Below are 27,721 nucleotides of genomic sequence, written 5' to 3'. Positions count from 1 at the left end.
CTAGCCCTGCAGATGTAGTTTATGGCCCCAGCTGTAAAGAATCACCCCTCTTCAAAGGAGTTACAGTAGATCAAGGCCCCCACCCGGTGAGATCCGTCACACCACACGCGTTCCTACTATCTGAAAACCATCCTGTATTGTGATTGGGGAGGGGACCGAGCCTGAAGCGGAAGATTCCAGGGATGCCTCTTTGTACATCAAAGTTTTTACAATTATGTGTCACATTAAAAATATATAGCACTCCAACAAAGTAGTAGGATTATAAAACTTTAATAACTTATAAATATATACAACGCAACAAAAACAGTAAATACTTTTAAACATTTTTTTGAAAAAAGAAGCAACAATGGTCAGTAGCTGTGTTTTGTGCGAATAGTCCCAAGGCAGCACAACGTGCTGAGTTCTGGACGGCACCCAGGTGATGTTACCTGGGTGCCGCACTGGTTTTTGGTATCCTACAATGCAGCTCCGAAAAACGGCGCGGGGCGTCCCGGGGGGTGCGGCGGAGGCCTCGTCAGTAGCGGTCTGTTGTGCGAATAGTCCCAAGGCATCAGAACGCGGTGAGATTTGGATGGCACCCAGGTGATGTCCAGTAAGTTGCAGCACTGGTTTTGGTATCCTACAATGCTGCTCCGAATAACGGCGTGGGGCGCCCCGGGGGGGGGGGGGGGTGAGGTGGCGTGAACGGGCCTCCCCAGGTGGAGGCTCGTCTGCTGTAGTGGGGCGCCCCTTTACCGTTTCAGTTGCCATTCCGCCCGCTTTTGGTACACTGTGCCAAAATCCGCCATTCAGCTGAGTTGTGCCCACTCTTGCGGTGCAGCGATAGGCGGCTGCCACAGGACTCTCAAAATGGCAGCAGGCTCTTTCCTTTTTGGGCCTGGTCCACTGAAATGGCCCTGGGACACCTTGGAACTCGGACGCTTGTCTGCTAGGTCTTGGACCCCATTCTCGAAAGCGTCCCCTCAGCCTTGAAGATTCTACAAAAGTCTTGGGGGCCCCCGACTCCTGCAGGCTTCCGGTGGGGAGCGGCTGCCATGATTGCTCGCGGAATGACCACGACGGAGCCACGAGATGGTGGTGCTTTCATGCTGACGCCAGCTTCAGTCTGAAACATCCAGAAACAAGGTGGGGCTTTCATCGTTTGGGAAAAAAAAATGTTTTAATCCAATGAAAAGTGTTATTTTTAGGTCATATGATCAAGCCTTCCATTATTAGGAAACCAAAAGTAAAATGAACCAATGAAAAGTTTTATAAACAAGTCACATGACCTGTTATGCGGCATAGGGCTATAAAAAGCGTAGAAAATCCGTTGGCACGTGAGGCGGCGTCAGTAGCGGACCGATGTGCGAATAGGCCGAAGGCAGCACAACGCGCCAAGATCCGGATGGCACCGAGGTGGTGTCCAGCAAGTTGCCGCACTGGTGTGGCCATCCTACAATGCTGCGCCGAAAGTCGGCGTGGGGCGCCCCGTTGGCCTGTGAGCTCGCGTCAGTCAGTGGGGGCTGTTTGAGGATCTGACTGCATTGGAAAGCAATGTGATGCTGTGCGTCGCCCCCAAGATGGAGGTTCCTCGGCTGCAGTGGGGCGCCCCTTGGTGTTTCACTCGGTATGCAGCTGAGTTGCGTGCGCACTTGTGGCGAATAGGCCGAAGGCAGCACAACGCGCCGAGATCTGGATGGCACCGAGGTGGTGTCCAGCAAGTTGCCGCACTGGTGTGGCCATCCTACAATGCTGCGCCGAAAGTCGGCGTGGGGTGCCCCGTTGGCCTGTGAGGTGGCGTCAGTAGCGGACCGATGTGTGAATAGGCCGGAACCAGCAGAAGGCGCCAAGATCCGGATGGCACCGAGGTGGTGTCATAGTTGAGAGTTCTGAGCAGCGCTTGTAACACTGTCTGAAGCTTATTTGCACCTGCTGCAGCTTCACTATTTTCGGAATGGAAGACACCACAAGGCGCTGAGATTCGGTTGGCACCGAGGTGGTGTCCAGCAAGTTGCCGCACTGGTGTGGCCATCCTACAATGCTGCGCCGAAAGTCGGCGTGGGGTGCCCGAAGGGGGGGGGGGAGGCGGCGCAAACGAGCCTCTCCCGCTTCTCCATGTGGAGGCACTTCATCTGCAGTGGGGCGCCGAGATCCGGATGGCACCGAGGTGGTGTCTAGCAAGTTGCCGCACTGGTGTGGCCATCCTACAATGCTGCGCCGAAAGACGGCGTGGGGTGCCCGAAGGGGGCGGGGGGGAGGCGGCGCAAACGAGCCTCTCCCGCCTCTCCAGGTTGAGGCACTTCATCTGCAGTGGAGCGCCGTCTAGCTGAGTTTCGCCCGCTCTTGCTGCTACAGCGACAGGCGGCTGCAACAGGACTCTCAAAATGGCGGCCTGTTCTTTGGATTTGGGCCTGGTCCACTAAAATGGCCCTGGGACACCTTAGAACTCGGACGCTCGAATTTTTTTTCCTTTCCTCTACATGCAAAAAAGGTAAATGCCCGGTACGTTACCTGCCTCATCTGCCACGATGTACTCTCCAGAGGAACCGAAAAAAAATATAGTTATGTTAATTATACCATGCATCGTCATATGGAGAGGTGGCACCGATTAATTATAGTGCTGCACAAAAGAGAGATTTGGAGGACAACCCCCGACCTGCCAGTACATTCACCAAAGAAGTGGCACTAACAGCATCAGAGGCAAGGGAAACGGTCCCAAATATTCAGAAGAACTTTGGAAAGATTAAAATGACATGTTTAGATTGTGGCAAATTAATTTCATGTGGACAGATGAGTGTTACTCTAATAAATACAGCATATGAACATCATCATAGTCGATGGTTGGTGGAGACATTTTGACTATATCCTGGACCTGCCCGTCCTCGCCTAAAATGGCGCCGGAATAAATGGGACTCGTAACTCCTCGTTGTGTACTGGTTGCACAACCTTGATATCACGAGATACGTATGCAGTTTTGAAGCACATGGCGGGCGGGGACGAGAATTGATTGAATATTTCGACATCCCTATTGATATTAAGTTCTGATGTGTTATTGATTACTGTACTATTGAAAGTTCGAATTAACGTCACCCATGGTACTTGCCCGCAAATGTATATCTAGATTATTTTATTGTAACTGGCCCTGTCGTATTTTAATTATAAAATGTACGTCCACCGATTCCGCAACTGTTAGACACCTTAGTTCTTGCAACCTAATGGCCCGCCCTTTACGTTCCTCTACAGTGTAAATGTCTCCTCATCATATACGATTACAGTTTGCTCCGTGGCCGGCCCACGTGGTTATAGGCCCGTATTTGTATACTGACATTTTCACAATAAAGGTTTTTAAAAGAAAACATGGTAGCAGTATTTACATTGGTAAAGTTTTTAATAATAGTCACTGTTTTCGAATCAGTAAAAGGCAAGTGAAATAAAGCAGTCCAATTACATGAAGGGTAAAAGGTATAATACGCAGGAACGCAGTAAAGATAAATGGTCAAGGGCTGTTGTGTTTTCTACTCCTGCAACATAAAGTGATCGATAAGAATCTGATATTCAGGCGTATCGGCGACTAAGACAGCAGGCCGAGCCTCTTTTGCTCAACGGCTCAGTCATGGGACGAAGAAACGCCCTTTTTCTCGAAAAAGGAATATATTTTACTTGCAGGACAGTTGTAAATTTTCCGGGAAAGTACATTAGCCTGGAACATTATAACATATATGTTTAAGAAAAAATAATGTTCGAAAGTAATAAAAAGTGTAATTTTTAGGTCATATGACCAAGCCTTTCATCATTGGAATAAGAAAAGTAAAATGAACCAATGAAAAGTTTTATTAACAAGTCACATGACCTGTTATGCTTACGTTACGCGCTGCGCGCCGCGCCCCGCGCCCCGGATCGCTTCCGGGAAGCTGCGCTTCGCGCACCGGAGCACTTCCGGATGCGCTAACGCGGCGCGTCATATGACGCATCACGCGACAACGCAGGTCCAGAATATAGTCAAAATGTCTCCACCAACCAGCGGTCGGAACACAACCCCTTTCAGCAGGCTAAATAGTTCTGTTAAATGACAACAGAAGGGACAGGCAACAAGAACCATCAGTCAAAGAGGGGAGGGCAAGTTCTTCTCTACCGGGTCACGTTGGGGCGCTACCGGAACTGATCGAATTGGTAGTCTACAGTGTTTCTGGATGTTTCAGACTGAAGCTGGCGTCAGCATGAGAGCACCACCATCTCGTAGCTCCGTCGTGGCCATTCCACGAGCAATCATGGCAGCCGCTCCCCACCAGAAGCCTGCGGGAGTCGGGGGCCCCCAAGACTTTTGTAGAATCTTCAAGGCTGAGGGGACGCTTTCGAGAATGGAGCCCAAGCCCTAGCAGACAAGCGTCCGAGTTCCAAGGTGTCGCAGGGCCATTTTAGTGGACCACGCCCAAATCTGAAGAGCCGGCCGCCATTTTGAGAGTCCTGTGGCAGCCGCCTATCGCTGCACCGCAAGAGCGGGAGCAACTCAACTACATGGTGAGCGAGACGCTGTAGTCGCAAGAGCGGGCGGTAAACAGCTCAATAGCGGAAGAGGCACAGTGTAGCAAAAGCGGGCGGAATGGCAACTGAAACGGTAAAGGGGCGCCCCACTACAGCGTGTCTTTAGGTCAAACGGATTGTGGGACAAGGTCAAGAATGGAAGAGTCACCAAAAGGCAAAAAGGTCCGCTTGACACCGGGAGCCGGCCACCTATGTCGGGGGTGATCTCAGGCCACACCAGGGCAACACGACTTGGGGAGGGGGCCGGAGCCAAGCGCCCCCTCCGAGTCCGCGCCATCACACCGTCCCTCGGGGGCCTCCGTCAAGCGGTTCAGGGAGGCACCGCATCACATTGTTTTCAAATGCAGTCACGTCCTCAAACAGCCCCCACTTACATTGAGAATAGTGAAGCTGTAGCAGGTGCAAATAAGCTTCAGACAGTCTAACAAGCACTCCTCAAAACTTTGAACTATCAGAGTGCATGAGTTTCATGCTCGATCGATTGAGCTAGCCGGATCGGGCAACAAAAAGTATAAAATAGTTATGTAAATAGTTATTTAATAAAATGTTTTACCCTGTTACTTTGCTGGTGTGTTGTATATATTTGTAATATTTGCATAGAGTTTATCGTTATTTTGGGCGGGGTGGGTGGCGGAGCCGAGCTGTCTTGCAGCCATCATGGTGTGGAGCTCAGTTCATCTCATTAGTTTCGTATTTCTCATGAGGGGTTGTTCCTAATGTTTCTATTTTAGCGAGGTCAAAAAGAGATCCCATTAGTGGCCTACTGATTTTGCTCGATTCCTTTTGTTTTTTTACACGATTTTTCACTACCTGCAAAGACTAAACAGAGTATTGCGACTCTGTGCTTGTTTGTAAATAGAGAATGAACCAAAGAGAACCAATTCTAAAACAGTAAATGCTTGGATAACAATCAATCAAATGGAGAGAGAAGCAGCATTCAAAGCAGATCAGTGTGCATAAACACGAAAATGTTTTTACTTACCACGTACTTGACATTCGACAGCTTATGATATTTGCTATTAAAAAAACAATGAAATTCATTGAAAAAACCATAGGTTAGAGACCATATATAGTTAGGAATTAGCATTTACAAAACCTTTAAAATTCACTGAAAAAACCATAGGTTATAGACCATATATAGTTAGGAATTAGCATTTAAAAAACCTTTTTTTACTGACACAAAACCATTGAAATTCCATATATAGTTAGTTGTACTAACTATATATCGCGCACCCGCAATCCACTGCTGATCATGTCACATATTACATCATTCATGACATGGTCAGTGACATCACTGATGACATCACTGATGACATCTCAAATGACATCACTGATGACATCACTGATGACATCTCATTTGACATTACTGATCACATCACTGATGACATCATTCATGTGATAATACGATGAACCTCTTCAGACTCTAATATAACCTTAGATACACTCAGTGTAAACAGACACTCACAGACTGTCACTCATCCATGGAGTTACTCACACACCTAGTCAGTCATGCAAAGAATCAATCACACCTCCATTTCCTCAACTATACAGTTATACACACCTTACTTATTCAAACATATACTAACACATATTTACTCTCTTATACAATCCCTGATACAAGTTCACAATGATCCATACAGCCACTCACACATTCACTTGCTCTTATGCACAGTTATTTATATATGTCAACTCTCACATGTACTGTGTTTTACATATGTACTTACTTTGACATGTAGCACTTAGATATCCATTCACTCACCAATACACTCATGCACACAGTCAACCGCCCATAAAGGTGTTTCCACATGCACTTTTGAACCCATACATCTAGTGAATCAACTGCTCACACATCTATGCACAGAGTTATACACCTCCCAGCCACCCACACACACACTCAGTCTCCCATACAAATACTTAGGCAATCAACCAATAACCCATATAGTTACTCATATAGCTACTGATCAACACATGCAGCACTTTACAGAACAACAGACATAATGATGCACAAATTAAGACAGTTTAGTCACTAACCCATGCACTCAGTGAGACACATTTAATCAGTCACTCATACAGTCAGTCATGCACCTAATAAATCCTTCATCCAGACACTTATAAATCCACTCATTCTTCAATATGTAAGACATATTTTAACTTTACAGAAACATACAGTCACTGGATGTTGTCATCAGTGATGTCATCAGTGATGTCATCTGAGATGTCATCAGTGATGTCATCAGTGATGTCACTGACCATGTCATGAATGATGTAATATGTGACATGATCAGCAGTGGATTGCGGGTGCGCGATATATAGTTAGTACAACTAACTATATATGGAATTTCAATGGTTTTGTGTCAGTAAAAAAAGGTTTTTTAAATGCTAATTCCTAACTATATATGGTCTATAACCTATGGTTTTTTCAGTGAATATATATATATATATATGCATATATATATGCATATGCATTTATATATATGTATGTGTACATATAAATAGATATATAAAATATATGTACATCTGCATATCTATATAAATACAAATATAAATGCATGCATACATATACATATATGCATACATATGCAAGTTATGCATATGAAAGTTTGAAAAACACTAATAAAAGCAAAGCTAAAAAGCCACCTAATTACAAACAGAATTGTTTTAACTTAAACAAGGGTGAGACATATTGCATTTTCAATGCTTGTTTGTTTTGCGCTGTCCAGCATGCATTTGTCCCTACTGTGGGGCATAGGACCTCTCAGAATGGCTCCATGTATTATTTCATGGGTGCTCACTTTCTGGGAACGCTTTTCTTTTTCCTTTTTCAAATGGAGGTGCTATTTTTCGGCAACAACCTACCCCCCGCCGCTGACCTTTGGTGGCCTGAGGAAATGGGCTGTCCCCCGCTCCCGCAAGCTGCGCAAAAAACATGGGCATTAAGTGGCAGACGGACCTATCTTTTTTGGCCCAAATTCAACAGGTGACAGGTGCTTGTTTTGGCACCTTAAGAAACCTGCGTAAAATCCTACATCTTCTGCCAGTACACTGTCGCCGGTCTGTGGTTCATGCCACAGTTACCTCCCGCCTCGATTATGCAAATGGCATGTATTTGGGCCTCCCAACGTACCAGATAAAGAAATTGCAGATGGTCCATAATGCGGCGGCAAGATTGATTAAACATGTCCCATTCAAGCAGCACATCTCTCCGCATCTCAAAGCATTGCATTGCCTGACAGTTAAAAGTAGAATTAAATTCAAGGCCCTTACCCTAGCCTTTCGGGCATTCCACGGATCCTGCCCTTGCTATCTGAAGCAAAGACTTGGCGCTTATGAGCAGCCTCGTTCTCTCCGTTCAGGTTCCCAGAACCTGTTACGCACCTCTCGAGTTAGGAAAGCTCGGTTAGGGGCAGATCCTTTTCGCTTAAGGCTGCTATGCTTTGGAATGCCTTGCCAAACGCATTGCAACAAATCACTTCTGAAACCATTTTTAGGAGGGCAGCCAAAACCTGGCTTTTTAACCAGGAGTAGCCTCTTGGACTCTCTGTGTTACGTAGGCTGCCTGACGCCCCACTAGCTGCTATAGCGCCGGGACACCTCTTAGGAGGTAGTTGTTTGCGCTCTATAAAATACAGTATTATTATTATTATTATTTCATGAGGCACTCCATGAGAGAGTACATGTGTTTTCAGTTGTCTCCCTGGAAAGCTAGTTCAGAAAGTAGTAAATGTGCTGTATCTCTTGGAAGAGGTTTCCTCACGCCTACCTTTCTGATTGACTAATTCTACTTACCTTTGCCCATACCAGTTCAGCAACCTCACATGCCCTAGAGGCACAATGCTCTACCAGCAAGCTTATTTATTTTGGTCATTGGTCTTTAATAAGAGCCTAACTTAAACAATCCATCGTCACTTGAGTTAGGTAAGGGGGGGAATGCTGAAGCACCCTCAAAACAACCATGCTGGAAATCAGAAGAGAATGAGCAATCAACAGGAATTTAAAAAGTTGTTTTTATCCTGCCACATTTGCTGTACATTCAAAGACAGTGATCAAATATTAGGATCTGTATTCCGAGAAGGGCTGGTGTTTACTTTTCTTTCATTTGACTGAAAGTGAGATGATTTATCTAACAATCTTGCTGGATACTGGGGCTGGGAGAGGTTGTAGTATGTTATTTTGTTTCTAGCACGCATCACAAATTAAATGACAGTAAAATAACTATACAAATATTTCAGAAAATATCAGAATTAGGAAAGCACAAATGAATAAAAATATTTGATTCTGTGGTGTAGTTGAAATTATTATTTTAATACAATCAAAACAAATAAGTCCAGGGAGGATGCCGATTTCCGCACATAATGTTTGTGCACTGTATAGTTTTTTCAGTAAAACTGCATGTTTTGGCAAATGTACTTGTAATTTCAATTGAAAATGTGTTGTCTGCAATGGCAGTGGGCTTCGACACCATGCATACTGCACTCTACAACACTTTACACCATATCACACTACATCACTCCTCTCTTCAAAACTCTACTCTATGCCACTCTATGCCCCTCCATTCTACAACACTACTCCACTTTATACCAGTCCACTCTACACCACTCTGCTCCAATCCACTTTACACCAGTACACAACTCTCTACTCTACATCCCTCCACTCTACTCTGCCACTCTAGGACCCTCCACTCTAAGACCCTCTTCTCTGGGACCCTCCACTCTACAATCCTCCACTCTATGGCCCTCCACTCTATGCCGCTCAACTTTTCTCAACTCTCATCTAAGACACTCCATTCTACTCCACCCCACTCTACTCCACCAAAACAACACTATAATCTACAGCACTCCACTCTACGACACTCCACTCTGTGTCATTCTGTTTCATTATACGCCACTCCACTCTATGTCACTCTGCTCTACAACACACTACTTCATTCACTTCACTCTACAACACTCAACTCAACGAAACTCCACCTACGACACTCTCCTCCATTTTACACCACTTCTTTCTACACCACTGCACTCTACTCTGCTCCACTCTACAGCACTTCACTTTAAGACACTACTCCATTCTACGCTAATCCACTCTATGCCACTCTACTAGCTCTACCACACTCTATTCAAGTCTACATCACTTCACTCTATGCCACTCCATACCCTCTAGCCTAAACCACTCTACTTCACTCTACTCCACACCCTGCAACTTCACTCTACACCATTCGACTCTCTGCCACACTACTCCACTGTATGCCACTCCACTCAACTCCCTTCCATGACATTCCACTCCACTCTAAGACATTTCATGCCACTTTAATACCACTCTGGTATATGCTACTCCACTTTATGCCACTCCATTCTACTACAATTCACTCTTCGCCACTCCAGCCTACCCTACTCCACTCCACCCAGTGCCACTCCAATCTTCAACTCTATGCTCAAATCTACTTTATGACACTCTAATCCACTCTACAACACTTTCCTCCACTACATGACACTCAACACTATGCTACGCCTCTCTACTCTATGACAATCTGGGGCACATTTACAAGAAAGTGGCAAAGCGAGTCATTAAGCCGAGAAGGCTAATGATGTGCTCCGTCACTTTAGAAATGCAGGGCTGCACCATAATTACAAGAATATGGTGCAGCCCTGCATTTCCCCCTGCACTGACGCTAAACTTAGCAGCCTAGCGTCAATGCAGGCACCTTTGCACCTTAATCTCAAGGGTCTCCCTTCCTGTACATAAACAATCTTTGAATGGCGTTTAGTAACTTTTATGTGTGCTGCTTATTGCATCACACATAGAAGATACAAAATGTCATTTCTTTTAATGATTGTTTATGTATACCAGGAGAGACCTTCCTGCACATAAACAATCATTGGCGTTTTGCTGTTTCCATGTGTGCAAAAATGAGGAGAAAGAAATAATTTCTCCTAATTTCGTCTGTTTAAGACGAGGTTTACCCTGGTCTAAATTTTGGCACTGCCTTCTATTTACACCACCCTTGTAAATGGGGGCAGCATAAAAAACAAAAGGTGTTGTGATGGAACGTCCACCGCGTCACCCATTGCCCTCCCCTTTCACGCATAGTACAGCATGAAAGGGGGTCTTATATACAAATCAGTGTTAAGCCTCGTTAAGTGGCTTAACACTGCCTTGTAAATAAGGTGAAGCCCCTATCGCCACACCAACGTCACTAAAAGTGACGTTTTGGTGGCAATAGGGGCTTGAAAATATGCCCCTCTATGCTACTCCATGCTACACGACTCCACTCTATGCTACCCCTTTCTATGCCGCTCCACTCTACACCATTCTACACCATATTGCACCACTTCTCTCTATGCCACCCCAATTTTGTCCACTCTACTGCACTTTACTGCAGTCTATGCCACTCCACTGTACGGCACTCTACTGCACTCTACACCTCACTTCTCCGCTCTATGCCACACTACACCCCTTGACACTAAGCCACACAACTCCATTCTACTCTACTCTACTCTACTGCACTCCACTCCACTTAATGACAGTTAACGCCACTTTACTCAACTCCATGCCACTCCACTCAACGCCACTCCATGCCACTTCCCCCTATGCTGATCCACTCTACAACTCTCTATTCCACTCTATGCCACTCTACATCCCTCGACTCAATGCCACTCTACACTAGTCCATGCCACTTTACTCTACACCACTGTACTCTACTCTACACCACTCCACTGCATGACACTCCACTACACTTCATGCCAGTTCACACCACTTTACTAAACTCCTTGCCACTTCACTCTATGCCATTCAACTCTGTCACTCCACTCTGACACTCCATGCTATGACACTTCACTCTTTGCCACTCTTACCTACTCCACTTCGCCCTATGGTAATAGACTTTACAGCTCTCTGCTCTTTTCTACAACACTCTACTCCATTATATGCCCCTCCACTCCACCTTAGTTTATGACAGTCCATTCTTCTGCACTCCACTGTACTCCACTCTACAGCACTCCACTCTATGCCGCTCCACACAATGCCACTGTACTTTACAACACACTACTCCACTCTACTACACTGAACAACACTCCGCCCTACAACACTTCACTCTACAACACTACTCCATTCTATACTACTCCACTCAACCACTGTATGCCACTCTACTCCACTCAATGCCACTCCGCTCTATGACACTCTACAGCATTTACTCTACAACACTCCAATCTACAACACTCAACTCCGTCCTATGTCACTCTACACCCCTCTACCCTACGCCACTCTACACCACTCCATGCCACTTCACTCTATACTACTCCACTCCACGCCACTCTACTCTACTCTACGTCACTACACTCTACTCCACTCCATTACATTCCACTCAACTTTATTCCATTTCACCTCACTCTACTTGACTCCATGCCATTCCACTCTATACCATTCCACTCTATGTCAATCCACCCTACTCCACTTCACCCTGTGCCACTCCACTCCACAACTCTCTACTCCACTCTACTCCACTCTACAACACTCTACTTCATTCTACAACACTCTACTTCATTCTATGCCACTCCACTCTATGCTACTCCACTGTACACCACTTCACTCTACAACACTCTACTCCATAATACACCACTCCTCTCTATGCCACTCCACTCTATTCCAATCTAAGGTACTTCACTCTACGACATAACTCCATTCTATGCTGCTCCACTCTAACCCACTCTACTCCACTCAATGTGAATCCACTTTACAATACTCTACTCCACTCTACACTATTCCGCCATACAACTCTCTACTCCGCTCTCTGCAACTCAACATCCCTTGATTCAGTCGAGCTACACCACTCTCTGCCACTTCACTCTATGCCACTCTACTCTACTCTATGCCACTCCACTCCACGAAAATTCACCTACTTTACTCGACTCTATGCCACTTCACTCCACTCTACACCACTTCCTCTATGCCAATCCACTCTATGCCTCACCATGACACCCTGCTCCACTTGACTATAGTCCACTTTAGGATGCTCTACTCTATGATACTCAACTCCACACCACTCCACTTTTTGCCACTCCAAGCAACTCCACTCTATAGCACTCTATGCCACTCCACTCAATGCCACTCTACTCTATAACACTCCACTTCAATCCATGCAACTCCACTGTACGTCACTGCACTCCACTTTTCTCCATCCTACACCACTCCACTGTACGCCATGCTACTTTATGCTTCTCCACTCTACCACACTCTACTCTATGACACTCTACTCCGCTGTGACAATCTACTCCACTCTATGACATTCTATGACACTCTATTCTACTCTATGCCAATCTGCTCTATGTCACTCTACTACACACTATGTCAGCCTACTCTGCAACACTCTACCCCACTCCCTGCCACTTTGCAACACTTTTCTCCACTCTGTGACACTATACAACACTCTACTCCACTCTATGCCACTTCACCCTAAAACAGAACACTCTCCACCACTTTTTGCCACTTTACTCTGTGCCACTCCACTGCACGACACTCTACTTCACACTTTAACACTCTATTCTACTCTATGCCACAAAACACCCCTCGAATCTACTCCACTCTAAACCACTCCATGTCACTTCACTCTACACCACTCTTCTCTACTCTACGCTGCTCCACTCTTTTGCACTTTATGATGCTCTGCTCCACTCTATGCCAATTCACACCACTTTACTCAACTTCATTTGATTACACTCTGTGCGACTCCCCTCTTTGACTCTCCACACCACTCACCCCAATGTGAATCCATTCTACAATTCTTTACTCCACTCTACTCGATGACACTCTACTCCACTCAATGCCACTCCACTCCACTCTAATCTGACAAGTCATTCTATTGCATTCCACTGTACTCCACTCTACAACACTCCACTCTACGCAACTACACTCTAATACCACTCAACTCTACAACACACTATTGCACTTCGCTTCACTCTATGCCATTCTAATACACTCTACTTTATTTTACAGCACTTCTCTCTATACCAATCCACTCTACTCTACTCTGCTCTCTACAGCACTTCAATCTATGAGACTACTCCATTATACACTACTTCACCCTATTGCTCTATCCCACTGTACGCCACTGTTTGCCACTCGACTCTACTCCACTCTACTCCACTCTACATCAATCCACTCTACAACACTCTACTCTACTTCATGCCACTCTACAGCCCTCTATCCTATGACACTTTATTACTCTCTACGCCACTCCATGTCACTTCACACTATGCCACACCACTCTACGCCAATCTACTCTACTATAATCTGCGCCATTCCACTCTACTCCACCCTATCCCATTTCACACCACTCTATGCAATTTCATGCCACTTTCCTCTACTCCATGCCATTACACTTAATGCCACCCCAGTCTATGCCACTCCTTTCTATGACAATCCTCTCTAGGCTACTACACCCTATTCCACTCTACCCAGCACCACTCCACCCTACAACTCTCTACTCCACTCTACTCCACACTTTGCCTCTCCACTCTATGCCACTCTATGCTTCTCCATTGTACTCCACTCCCCTCTCTGCTACTTCACTCTATGCCACTCCACTGTAGGTCACTTTACTCTACTTTACACCACTCATCTCTATGACACTCCACTCTACTCCACTCTGCGATACTTTACTCTTTGGCACTTCTCTATTCTGAGCTATACCACTCTGTGCCACTCTACTTTACTCTACTCCACTCTATGCCACTCAACTCTACAATACTCCACTCTACAACTCTCTACTCCACTAAACATCCCTCGACTCTATGCCACTCTACATCCCTCAAATCTTTGCCACACTACACCACCTCACTTCACTCTAAGCGACTCTACTCCACTCCACGCCACTCTGCTCTGCTCCACTCAATGACACTCCACTCTCTGCCACTCCACTCTACTCCACTCTATGCCAATCCACCCTACTCCTATCCACTCCACAGCTCTCTGTTTCAGTGTAATCTATGACACTCTACTCCACTTTATTTAGTCGCAATATAGTTTATGACACTCAATTTTACTGCACTCCACTCATTGGCACTCTACTCATTAGCCCCACCCCACTCTATGCCACTCTATTCTTCAATACACTACTCCATTCCACCTCACTCTATGCCACTTTACCCCATTCTATGCCACTCCACTCGACTCCACTCTACAGCACTTCATTCTATGACATTACTCCATTCTATGCTAAACCTCTGTATACCACTGTACTCCACTCTACTCTCTGCCACTCCACTCTATACCACTCCACTCAACTCCACTCTATGCCAATTTACATACCTCCACTCTACACCACTCTACACCATTTCATGCCACCTCCAGTCTTTGCTACTCTACACTACGCCTCTCCAATCTACTCCAGTCCATGATACTCCACTCTATGTCAGTTCACGCCACTTTACTCTACTCCATGCCACTCCACCCTACACCACTCCACTCTATGCCACTTCACTCTACAGCACTCCACTCTACGCCACTTCATCATGCTTCACCTCCCCATCTCACTCTACTCTACAACTCTCTACTCCACTCTACAACAGTCCACTTCACTGTTTGGCACTCTACACTACAACACGCCACTCAACACCACTCCACTTGATGCCAGTCACTCTGTCAAACCACACCAACCTACTTCACTTTACTCCACTCCACTCCACTCCACTTTAAACCTCTCCACTCTATGCCACACAACCCTTCATCACTCCATGCCACCCCACTCTTTGCCTCACTCTGCCACTCCACGCCACTTCAACCAATCCACTCCACTCAAATACACTTTACTTCACTCTACGCCACTACACTCTGACACATCACTCTTCGACACTCTAGTCCAATCTATGCTACCCCACTCCACTACACGCAACTTTACTCCATTCTACTCAGATCCACTGTACCCCACTCTACTCCTCTCCACAACACTTTAGCTCTGACACTCCACTTCACTCTGACAGTCTATTCCACTCTAATATTCTATGACACTCTACAATACTCTGTTCTACTCTACTCTATGCCACTCCTCCTGACACCACCTCACTTTATGACACTAAACTCCAAGCTACGCCGCAGCACTCCGCAACAATCTAACCCTCTCTAGGCCACTCCACGATGCTTAACAACAATTTACTCCACTCTATGACACTCTACGAAATTCAACTCCACTCTTTGCCACTCCACTATGTGACACTCTACAGAACTCCACTCTATGACCATCTTCTCCACACTACACACCCTACTCTATGGCACTGTACTCTATCTGACACCACTCCACTCTATGCCAGCCAACTCTGCAACATGTTACTCTACTCCACTTCACTCTTCCACACTCCACACTATGACACTCTACTCCATTTTACACCAGTCTACTTCATTCTACTCTATTCTGTGACACTTCACTCTATGGCACCACTAAATCCTATGCTACTCCACTGTATACCACTATACATTACTCTACTCCACTCTATACCTGTCCACTCTATGTCACTCAGCACCACTCCACACTACTCCACTTTATGTCACTCTATACCCCTCCACTCTACACCACCCTACTCCACTCCATGCCACTTCTCTCCAGGCCACTGCAATCTACACCACTCTGCTCTACTCTACAACACTCCACTCTACTCCACTCCATGAAATTCCACTCCACTCTATGTCAATGCACACCACTTTAGTTGACTCCAACCGATTCCACTGTAAGCCAATCCACTCTATGTCACTCCACTCTACACCACTCCAGCCTACTCCACTCCATTTTATGCCACTCCACTCTACAACTCTATACTCCACTCTAATCTACAACAATCTCCTTCACTCTATGCCTCTCCACTCTATGATACTCTTGCTAGTCTGTTACTCCACTCTACGCCATTCAACTCTACAATACGCCACTGCGCTCTACTCCACACCATGCACTATACATCACTCTACTCCACTCCACTTTATGCCACTCCACTTTACGCCACTCCACTCTATGCCACTCCACTATTCACCACTCCTTGGACTTCACTGAATGCCACTTTATGCCACTCCACCCTATTCTATTCTAAGCCACGCCACTCATGTCACTACGCTCTACAACACTGTACTCCAATCTATGCTACTCTACTGTATTACACTACTCACTCCTTAACTCCATTCTACGCCATTCCACTCTAAGACAATCTACTCCATTCTGACACTCTCACTCTATGGCATTCTTTGACACTCTATAATACTATATTCTACTCTTCTCTACACAAACACCACTCTACGCCACTCCACTCTGTGTGACTCTACCAACACTCTATTCTACTATACACCATTCCACTATACCACACTCTACGACAATCCACTCAATGATACTCCCCTCCACTCTATTCTAAGCTACTTCATGCCACTCCGCTCTATGCCACTCTACTCTATGCTACACCACTCAACAACTCTCTTCTTCAGTTTACAAACCTCTACACAACTCTAGGCCACTGCACTCTACAGCAATCAACTCTCCCACACTTTACACCACTTCACTCTATGACACCCCACTCCCCAACACTCCATGACACTTTATGGATACTCTACGCCACTCCACTCTATGACATTCTTCTCCATTTTAATCTACAATACTTAACTCTATATCAGCCTATACTCTACTCCACTTTATGCCACTCTACTCCACTCTATGCTACTCCACTCTAGGCCACTCTACTTCACTGTACGATACACCACTCTGTGCCACTCCACTCTTCAACACTCCACTCCATGACACTCCATTCCAGGACTCTCTCTTCTACATCACAAACTTTTAGCCATGCTGAAAAGCAACAACATTGGTGTTCCACTTGGCTAAAAGACATTGGCAAAACCATTAGCTCTCACATAGGCGAGACCAGTTTGCTTTGTAAAGCTTTGTTTTCTAATTTTACCACAAGCCTTGCTGAATATTCTTTTTGGCACTTGCATTTCTTCCCCTTATCTTTTGCTACCCCTATTGTTTACATTGAAATATTTCAAAGACATCTGGCTGAATTTAGAGTTTGGTGTTTCAGCGCTCTAACCATCATCTCCTTGTGTTTGCTTTGCTCGCCCTAAGTTGGCAGGGTATGCACAGACGTGGGGGCCCATGCTCACTTTGCCACTGGATTCAAGCTAGCCTGGCTGATGAGGGGTGTTACCCCAAAACCGGACCCAGGACGCTTGTATCTGGTTCAGGGAAGACCTGGCTTGTCAGTTCGGGTTGGACTGTTCCCATGAGGCACAGGGTCAAGTCTGATTTTCATATAGCTGGGTCTGAACTGAGGTGGCGAAGTAAGCTAAAGAATGATGATGGATTCAACCCAGATCTGTGACTGGAGGTGAGTGTCTGAAAAGTTTCAGTGCTCCGTCCATCCTCTTCTTGTATTTGGTTAGTGAAAAATCAACAATTTTGTCCACGAAGTGCAGAATTCATTTGACCCATTTCCCCTTTTAAAAGGATAAGGGTGGAGGAAATGTTGCCATTCGATTTTCCACAGGATTTGGCACTTGCTTCATAAATTATGTGATTTACCATTACCACTCAACTCTAAATCAGGTCGATTGACTTTAATAATGGGATTTACGTCCATAAAGTAGGTTTTAGGCCAAATGTTAGATTACAGTTGAGGGAGTTGCCTAATTTAGTTGTATCAACAAATCTATATGGAATATAGTGAGATTCACATAGCTGAAGAATTTACAGCATTTGTAAAAAAACAATACATAAAAGCTGTTACAGCAGTCCATTGGCCTGTAGTACAGTGTTTATCTCTGGTATCCCCAACATCACAACTAATTAAAGAAATTACCAATGACGTCCAAGAAGCTTTCCCTCCATGGGCTCCAACCAAGTACAGGAAGAAGAGGATGGATGTAATCACAAAGCAGAATACTGACACAAACATAACCCATCCTTGCGTTAGCGGATCAGGTATTCTAGTTGAGGCTACAAGAATCCAGACGAGGCCTCCAAACACCTAGAATCAGAAACAAAACAAAAAAGTCAAGATTGGCTCAGTTCAAGGAGACTTTTAATCATTACTAAGAGTAAAAATTGTAAAGCTCCCTTGGGGACTGCTAATTTCATTTTTTACAAAGCTTTTCCTGGTTTAATGCCAACTTTTTAAAATTAAAGTATACTAATTTTGGGTACATAACATGATAAAATCAAAAAGTGAAAAATCCAATGTCGCCTAATCTAACATTTCCAATAAATTTGAATAATGTGCTCAAAATTATTAGTAGGAGCTTCAGTGACACAAACTAAGTTGTGTTAAAAAACCTGGTGTACCCACTTGTACATTTGCAATTTTTCTTTCTGTTTGTATCTCCTCCTTGTGTGACTTTACATCTTGTACATTTGCAATTTTTTCTGTTTGTATCTTTTATGTAACGCATGTAATCCTAAATCCTTATGTTTTGCAACTGGTTCTTATGTAAAGCGCTCTGACACCTTCGGGTAAAGTTCGCACTACAGAAAATCGCATTAAATAAACATCCCAGGTGGCCCATGTACAATTCTTTTTTTATTTTTATTCATTTTATTACATTTTGAAAATATAAAGCTTCCAAAAATCATTTCAGAGTCTACATTTCCCATAAAGGTAACTGCGCAAGTGGAGCCACATCACATACCCCCTAACTTTGCTTGTTTGTGCCCACTCTTTAACATTTAATAAGGACTAGCCTATTTGTGAAGTGTTTCATTTGACTCGAATCTGTATGGCAAGGTACACACCATTCTGTTTGTTTATGAAGCCCTCACCCACCAACCTAGTTGGTGGCATGCTTCATCATCATGTGCAATTTGAAAAATGTGAAGCACTCGCTAAGGTGCTCTGTCTGCGAGGGGATACCCTCTTAAAGCATCACTGGACATACAACATGTATGACAATACAAACATAGAGGGGAGAGTCTTAGCATGGTAGCTTATATTCACAACACAATGTAGATGCCGATTTCTGTTGTGCTGTGTAGACGATAAAAAAGCGGCAAAGGGTGTAAATATATTGGTGGTATGGTTAATGTGAGGATTATTGAGGTATGCCTAAAATATTTGTGGTGGGCTAGACAGCGTAAGCATCACACACAAATAAGGTGGTAGGTGCATGAAGGGAAAATTATCCTTACGTTGGCTTTTTGCCACAAATGCCCCATGGAGTCGTCCGGCAGAGGTTTTGACCCTGGAAAGATAAAGGGTCCCTGAATGGTTAGCGACCTGCAAAGGAAAGAGCTTATCCAGGCCGTTGCTGAAGTGCGTATTACTCACAATACTTTCGATCAAGACCTGCGATGAACCTGTTGCTCTGTCGTGGACCTCCGTAAGTATGCCATGAGATATGCTGCGGCCTTAAGTATTGTCCGGTTGTGTTCAGTTCACCTGTGATTGCGAGGACATAAAGGTGAGACTACCCTCGCTGGGTCATGCCTGTACTGCGCGTGTGCGGGAGGAAGGTGTCTCCTTGTTCGCACATGCGCGGTACTGCTTGGTGGCGCCTGCGCCTTAGGTGCATGGCTCGTGAAACTATACCGGCAGAGTGCCGGAATGTGCAAAAACATTTGTAATATTAAAAGGAACCCACTGTGGGTGGGAGGGAAATGAGCCAGAGACACTGCAACTGGCCAATACAGTGTTGATGGAACAACGGTTAAAAACGGAGAGAGGGGATCAAAGGGTATACTATGTCACACATAGGGAATGCCTTACAATAGCACTATCATGGTTTCAGGGGACTCCAAGGTATGGAGTCGTTTAGGCCAAGATGCTGTGTCGAAAGACGGTAGATCCATCTTTGTTCTTTGGTTAACAGAATCCGGTCATTATCGGGTTGGTTGGTGTTAAACTGCTCAATGACTGTCCAGATCATGTCGTTGGGAGTGTGGTGATTAGATAGGAAATGTTCTGTCAGTCTGCCGATGTTTTTTCCACATCTAATCGTGCTCCTGTGTTTGACCACTCTAGTCCTGACTTTTCGGGTCGTCATGCCCACATAGCGGAGCCCACAGGGGCATTTAATGAGATACACCAGGTTACTGGAATTACAGTTAGTGTGTTGGCGTTGTGTCCACGTTTTGCCGGGTTCAAGGTTAAGTGTTTTTGTTTGTTTCGTAAGGTGGCACACACTGCAATTGTTGCATGGGTAATGGCCAGTGACCTTAGGTAGGCCCCAGGAATTGAGGATAGTGTTGTCCCTGGGTTTGGGACTGGCTCGTGGCCGTATGGACACCAAATGGTCTCTGAGGTTATTGGCTCGTTTGAATGCAAAATGTGGGGTCTCCCAGTCTCTGGTTCCTGAATTGATTATTCTCCATTGTTTACGGATAATGCTTGAGACCTGATTTGTAGCTGTGTTTTTTTGGTCACACAAGTCATGGGTGGAGATTCAGGGTCTTTTATGACTGTTTCCAGAAGAGACTCTCGGTTCTGGTTGCGGGCCCTCTTGCTAGTTTTGGCAATAATGGCTTTAGGATATCCGCGTTCCTGTAGTTTGTGTGACAGAGCACTGGATTGCTTTTTGTAGTCTGTTATTTGGCTACAGTTCTGCGGATTCGCAGGAACTGCCCGAATGGGAGGTTCTCTCTCAGCAGTCTGGGATGGAAGCTGTCAAACCGCAGTAATGAGTTCCTAGCTGTAGGTTTGTAGTAGGTGGTAGTATGCAGGGTCCCGTGTTCTGCTGTGATGCTGAGGTCCAGAAATGCCAAATCGGTGGCACTGGAGGTGCAAGTGAACCTTAGATATGGGTCACGATTGTTAAGCCAAGTGAGAAATGTGTTCAATGTGTCCGGTGTGCCTTCCCAGATCACAAAGATGTCTTCTATGTATCTGCACCACGTTTTTATGTTGTCCGAGTATGGGTTGGTGAATGCCATTATATGTTCCTGCTCGAAGTGCTGGACGTATAGTCCGGCCATGCTAGGTGCAAAAACACTACCCATTGAAGTTCCGTTGGTTTGCAGATAGTAAGTCCCTTTATACTCGAAGTAATTCTCCTTGAGTGCTAGGGCTGCGCAATCTAGAATGAATTGCCGTGATGTGTGGTAGTTCCAGGGGGTTTGGATGAGCACATCATGTAGCACTTTGAAGAGTGGCGTATTACGGGAGACTGGTATAGAGACTTTCTATATTTTTTTGGGGGGGGGGGAAACACAGGCCCCTGTATAATTGGATAAAACCCTCACAGGGAAATAACTTAATTGGGAAAAGATTTTTCACCGGGTTCAGTACACATATAAAACACGTCACGCACTCATATATTTGGACCACAATGAAAAACGGAAACCGTATAACATATATATATATAGAAAAAATATGTTATCTTTTTAATTTTTTTACTTCATTTGTTATACGATCAAAAATGTGTTTTGTCAAAAGTCAAAAAGATACATACATAAATAGACATCATAAAAATGCATTCATTTGATGAGAATAATTCATTAATACATAAGAATCAATGAGAACATATTTCAACCACCAGACAATATATAGTGTGTCCCCACCCCGTAAGATGAAAAGGGTTGGGAGACAAAACCTGGAACAAAATACCCCTAAAGAATATAGTTGACCCGTCACAAATGTATCTAAACATATGTGTTTGATCTTGAAAGCACTGGTTGCAGATGTAAAAGACCAACGCGTTTCGGCAAAAGGCATATACTTCATACCAGTGGTTTACTATTCCAAACGTGTTCCTGATTGTGATTAAAGTCAGTTACAATCACCATGGGAAAACAGGTAGCACGTTGGTGATTTGCCAGGTTTCAGCTATTACCTTCTTCCTTTCTGTTGTTTTTGCCATGTACTAGGCATGTAGACGTTGAAACAAGATTATGACATAACAGATAATTTCCGTATGTCTATTCAATACGAGGGCCAGGTACACACTGTCCGTTCGAAAGGAAAATCCCTCTATATAAGCAAAAAAGTGGGTTGATAGCCAAGAGGATCCAAGGAAGTCGCACTCACTAATTTCTTATAGACTTCTCAAGGCCGCAGTCCAATACTGATCTCTATCAATCTGGCTTATAAAAAGACTCGACTGAGATTCTCAAATATAGTAATCTTGCAGCTTGTCAGGATCACCAACAATTAGCGATCTATGATAGTCTGACTTCTAAGTTGATTCAACAGCACGCCATTCCGATACGGTAGCTTCCTCCACAGACTTTTCCCAATTAAAATAGAGACTTTCTATATCCAGTCCCACCAGGAGTTGGGTGGTTTGATCAAAGCTTTCATCTGTGATGGTGTTCAGGAGATGTTTGGTATCCTTAATGTAGGCGGGGGTCTGTTGGACCAGTGGGTTGAGGAAATAATTACAGTACCTAGAAAGTGGTTCCAATAGTGAGTTGAACCTTAGAATCTCACTGAAAACAAACATAGGTTTCACACACGTTATAGTTAAAAATTATCATTTAGAAAACCTTAGAAATTCACTGAAAAAACTATAGGTTTCACACATGTTATAGTTAGCTGGACATTTCACTCATACAAAACCATTGAAAATCCCCCGTTATAGTTAGTTTAGTTAACTATAACTCGCGCGCCCGCAATGCACTGCTGATGATGAAACATACTACATCACTCATGACATGGTCAGTGATATCACTCAAGACATCACTGATGACATCTCAAATGACATCACTGATGAAATCATCCAGTGAATGTGTGTCTTTCTGAAAATATTTTTTTTTATATATGTATATCTTAAGGTCGATGGAAACATAAATGGGTAAATAAATGTCTAAATGGATTTGTTTTTGTAAAGTTGATTCTATACCTGACTTATTAAGTGTAGCTTAGTGAATACATGTATGACTCGGACTCTGAATTGGCGGTTGGCGAGATGCCTAAACTGGAGGCCACGCTGGCGGCCATGCAGAAATCGCTGCAGTCCATTGAGGGCGCCATGTCGGCGGTTAACCATCGCCTTGATCACATGTCAGCGCAGCTGGAGAAGCACAACGCCCGCATGGGGGAGGTTGAGCAGAGGGTCTTGGCCACTGAAGACGGTCTGGCAGCGATTGCAGGCAGGGCCTCGGACATGGACAAAATTCTGGCGGTCATAAGGGCTAAGAATCGACAAATGTGGGGAAAATGGAGGTATATATGGAGCGCCTCATTACTGACATCTTCGGGACCGATCACTTATCGGCCATGTTTCTTGATGAGCGGGCGCACCGGTCGTTGGCGACCAAGCCGCCGCGGGTGCTCCCCCGCGCCCTATTATCACTCGCATCCTGAACTACAGGGATCGGGACGCCATTTTGAGAATGGCGAGGGAAAAGGGCACCATAGAACACCAGGGAAACAAGCTTGAGTTTTTCCCAGACTTTACAGCGGCGGTCCAGGCGGCAAGAAAATAATATGGACCGGTTAAACAATTTTTGCGAAAAGAGGAAGTGCCATATGCCATGTTCTATCCTGCTAGACTTCGCATTGGGGCCCCTGCTGACAATAAAATATTTAATACTCCAAAGGCGGCGATGGACTATGCGAAAAAGCTGAAGCGGAAAAAACGAGACTCTGCCACGGCCCCAGAGGAAGAGGAGATAGCTGATGAGGAACTTTGAACTTCGGGCACAGTGCTAGGAAGCCTATTTTGAGGGATCACACGAACTAAGGACTGGAATCTCCCGTTAGGAGAACGAGTATAATACTATGAGGGCGGGGGTCAGCGCCCTCGGGCCGTCGGGGTATGCGATGGACTATATGAACAAATTGCGCTGCCATGTTGGATGGTCTACTACTGAGGACTGGAGGAGTCTGGCCACCTTGGGGCGGGCTTCAGAGGATGACAGTGTGGGTGGAAAGAAGTGAAGGCGTCTAGCTTTGATATCCTTTGAGTGTTATTTACAGTTCTGAATGCCGCCGTCATGCTTTGACATTGTTAGGATGTATGGTTCTTGATGCTTGATCAACTCCTGTTACGGCTGTGACGGGAGGAATGTGCACCCTAGCGCCTTCCATATGGGTATACCCCAAATGATGCTTGGACGATTGGGGGGCGATGAGTTGGGAGTTGGGATGGGATGGCTTTGGCTGGATTGGGTGGCTGAAGTGGGTGGGGGGTTGTTGGGGGAGGGGGGCCAGTTGAGGGGATGTTTTGTATCTCTCTCCTGTTGGGAGAGCCTGTTGAGCACACACAGCCAGAGCACAGTTCTTACTATGCTGCATTTTCTAGAAGCTGGAGGGCAGGATTGGATGTATAAATACAGATTGCATGTTAAGGCCTGTTTCCTTTCTCAGGGTGTCCACGGCTTGCTCAGCGACTTAACTTGCTTCAGACATTGGATGATTTTGATGAACATTCAGTGGTAGCAGACTTAACTGGCTCACGTGGAACGTGAGAGGCCTCAACAGTCCCAAAAAGATTAGACAGGTGATAGGGTATTTGACACGACATAATGCACACGTTGTTTTCCTGCAGGAAACGCACCTGGCGGCACAAAAGGCAGAATCAGTGGCCAAACAGTGGGTGGGATACGGGCTAGCTACGACATACTCATCATACGCCCGGGGTGTAATGGTCCTGATCAAAAGGGGTATACAGTTCGAAAGTTTGCGGGAGGAGGTTGACCAGGAAGGACGATACATACTGCTGCATGGCAAGCTGTGTGGCACGTTGTTCACAATGGTTAATGATTATGGGCCTAATATAGACGATCCGGAATTCTTTATGGTACTATGGAATAGAGTGTATGACCTACCACCGGCTGCCATTGTGTGTGGGGGTGATTATAATGTGGTGCTGGACGTTGCAGTGGATAGGAAAACTTCTCACCCTCTACATGAGAAAAAAGCTGTGAGGGTGTTGAGAGATGGCTTGACTGATCTGGGCCTGGTAGATGCGTGGAGGTTGCGTCATCCTGGGGACACCGTGGGCACTTGCTATACGTATGCACGAGACACGTGGTCTCGATTGGATTACTGGTTGTTGACTCGGGATGTGAATGCATGGGTTTCTAGTATCGAACATCTACCACGTACACTGTCTGACCACGCACTGGTTGTACTAACGCTGGAACTGCCGAACTACGCCTCCGCGCCATATACCTGGAAATTGCAACCCACGGCCTTATTGGATCTGGTGTTTAAGGAGGAATTACGGGAAGCGATAGATCTTTACTTTACTGAGAATGCGGGGTCGGTGACAGACAACAGCACTGTATGGGAGGCATTTATTGCGACCATTAGGGGAGTATGCACAGGGAAGCAAGCTGGGGTACTTAGGTCATTGCGGGACTCTCTCGCAAGACTGGAGCGCGACCTGCAAGGCCTTGAACACCGTTATGACGCATCTCCCACGGATGAGATGCTGGCGGCAATTAGGTCCAAGGTGGACGAATACAATGCGCTGGCGGATCAAGAGGCTGGCCACCTGTCTAAAAGACGGAGAGCTCGATACTATGGGGCGGGTGGCCGACCCGGTCGCGCACTGGCAGAGCGTCTAGCTGAGCGATGGGCGAAACACTACACTGTACAAGGGATTACTGTTGATGATCATGATGCGGAGGGGATTCTTAATCAGTTTGTGCAATACTACCGGGGAATGTATGACCATAGGAAAACAGCTAGCGAGGACAATGTGGGCCAATATCTGGATGAGGTGGCATTGGTCTGGCTTTCTAAAGCTCAGCAAAACTTTCTAATGCATCACATCACGGCGGAAGAGCTGAGGGAGGCTATCGCTGCTTTGCCAAACGGCAAGGCAGCGGGCACGGATGGTCTTTCCTCCGAATTCTATAAAGAGTATATAGAAGAGTTGTTACCGCACCTGGCCGAACTGTATGAGGAATCGTTCGAGCAGGGGCGACTGCCAGACACACTAAGAGAGGCCCTCATAGTTGCGCTGCCAAAACCCGGCAAGCCGCAAGATCAATGCGAGTCTTATAGGCCACTCTCCTTAATGAACACTGATGTAAAAATCTTAGCTAAAGTGCTTGCGACGCGGTTGCGCCTGCTTCTCCCAGTCATGGTCTTACCGGACCAATCAGGATTTATCCCTTCACGATCTACTGCTCACAACTTACGGGCTATGTTCGCTGTCCTCCATTTAATAAAACCGGATCTACCAGCTGTAGCTGTTTTCTTGGACGCTGCCAAAGCGTTTGATTCTATTGCATGGCACTTTCTATTCACAGTTTTGCACCGCATGGGAGTCCCCCCTTTCTTTATTAACTGGGTGAAGTTGCTGTATACGGACCCGGTAGCCCGGGTTCGGATAAATGGGCATGTCTCGGATGTCTTTCCCATTCAACGCGGAACCAGGCAGGGCTGCCCGCTTTCACCTCTTTTATTTGCGTTGATAATGGAGCCGTTAGCCTGCATACTACGTCAACGGCACCCGCACTCGGCTCTGCGTTTTGAACAGAGGCCGCTGGCTGTATCCATGTACGCAGATGACATGGTGCTGTATGTGAGGGAACCGGAGAGCTCTTTGGAGGGAGTGATACGGGAGTATATCCGCTTTGAGTGGTTTGCGTGCCTGTCCATTAACTGGCCAAAGTCGTTTATTATGCCGCTTACCGACAGCCAGTGCGGTTCCCGCTAAACTTTCCCCTAGAATGGGCCACGGAGCCGGTCCGCTATCTCGGAGTCTGGATACACCGGGATCCGGACGAAATGCTCAGGGTGAACTATGGCACGGCGGTCTCCAGGCTCGAGGATCAGGTAGACAGATGGAAAAGGCTACCACTATCTCTCGCTGATCGTGTAGCGTTGATAAAGATGGTGGTCCTCCCAAAATTTTTGTATTTATTCGTGAATGTCCTGTTGGTGCACAAGAGTCATTTTTTTTACCACACTTCGATCTCTGTTGATCACATTGGTCTGGGGAGGCAAGAAGCCCCGCCTGGGCTGGGATACTTTAACGAAACCATATGCACCTCTATTATCTGTGTGCCCAAGCACCTTTCGCCACATACTGGTTGTCGGCTCCACCCTACACGCCGCATGTTGCGGTGGAAGCCGGGGAGGTTCAACCATTACCACTATAGGCCATGATAGTGAGCTCTCAGACGGTTTATGAGAAGAACAAGGTGGATACGGTTCGAAGTACGACCGCGGCCTGGACTGCGCTTGGAAAACGTGCGGGCAAACTTCCCTTGTATGCACCGGCGATGCCTCTCTCGCATCATGAACGTATATCGGTTCTAGGGGAGGCTGGGGCACTCCGCCTCCTACGGACTGCC

At 45.8% G+C, this 27,721-nt stretch overlaps 1 protein-coding gene across 1 annotated transcript in view; it reads right to left on the bottom strand.

Moving 5' to 3' along the window:
* Positions 1–27,721, bottom strand: part of LOC144763304 (myelin and lymphocyte protein-like) — a 194,174-nt gene that overhangs the window by 100,690 nt on the left and 65,763 nt on the right. The window contains exon 2 of the mRNA XM_078648771.1: positions 18,339–18,506. Within this exon, the coding sequence (XP_078504897.1) occupies positions 18,339–18,506 (168 nt within the window). The remainder of the gene's footprint in view (positions 1–18,338; positions 18,507–27,721) is intronic.

Source organism: Lissotriton helveticus, chromosome 6, assembly GCF_964261635.1.
Source record: "Lissotriton helveticus chromosome 6, aLisHel1.1, whole genome shotgun sequence".
Classification (NCBI taxonomy): domain Eukaryota; kingdom Metazoa; phylum Chordata; class Amphibia; order Caudata; family Salamandridae; genus Lissotriton; species Lissotriton helveticus.
Note: the sequence above shows the minus strand (reverse complement) of the source record. Positions and strands in the feature narration are given on the sequence as shown.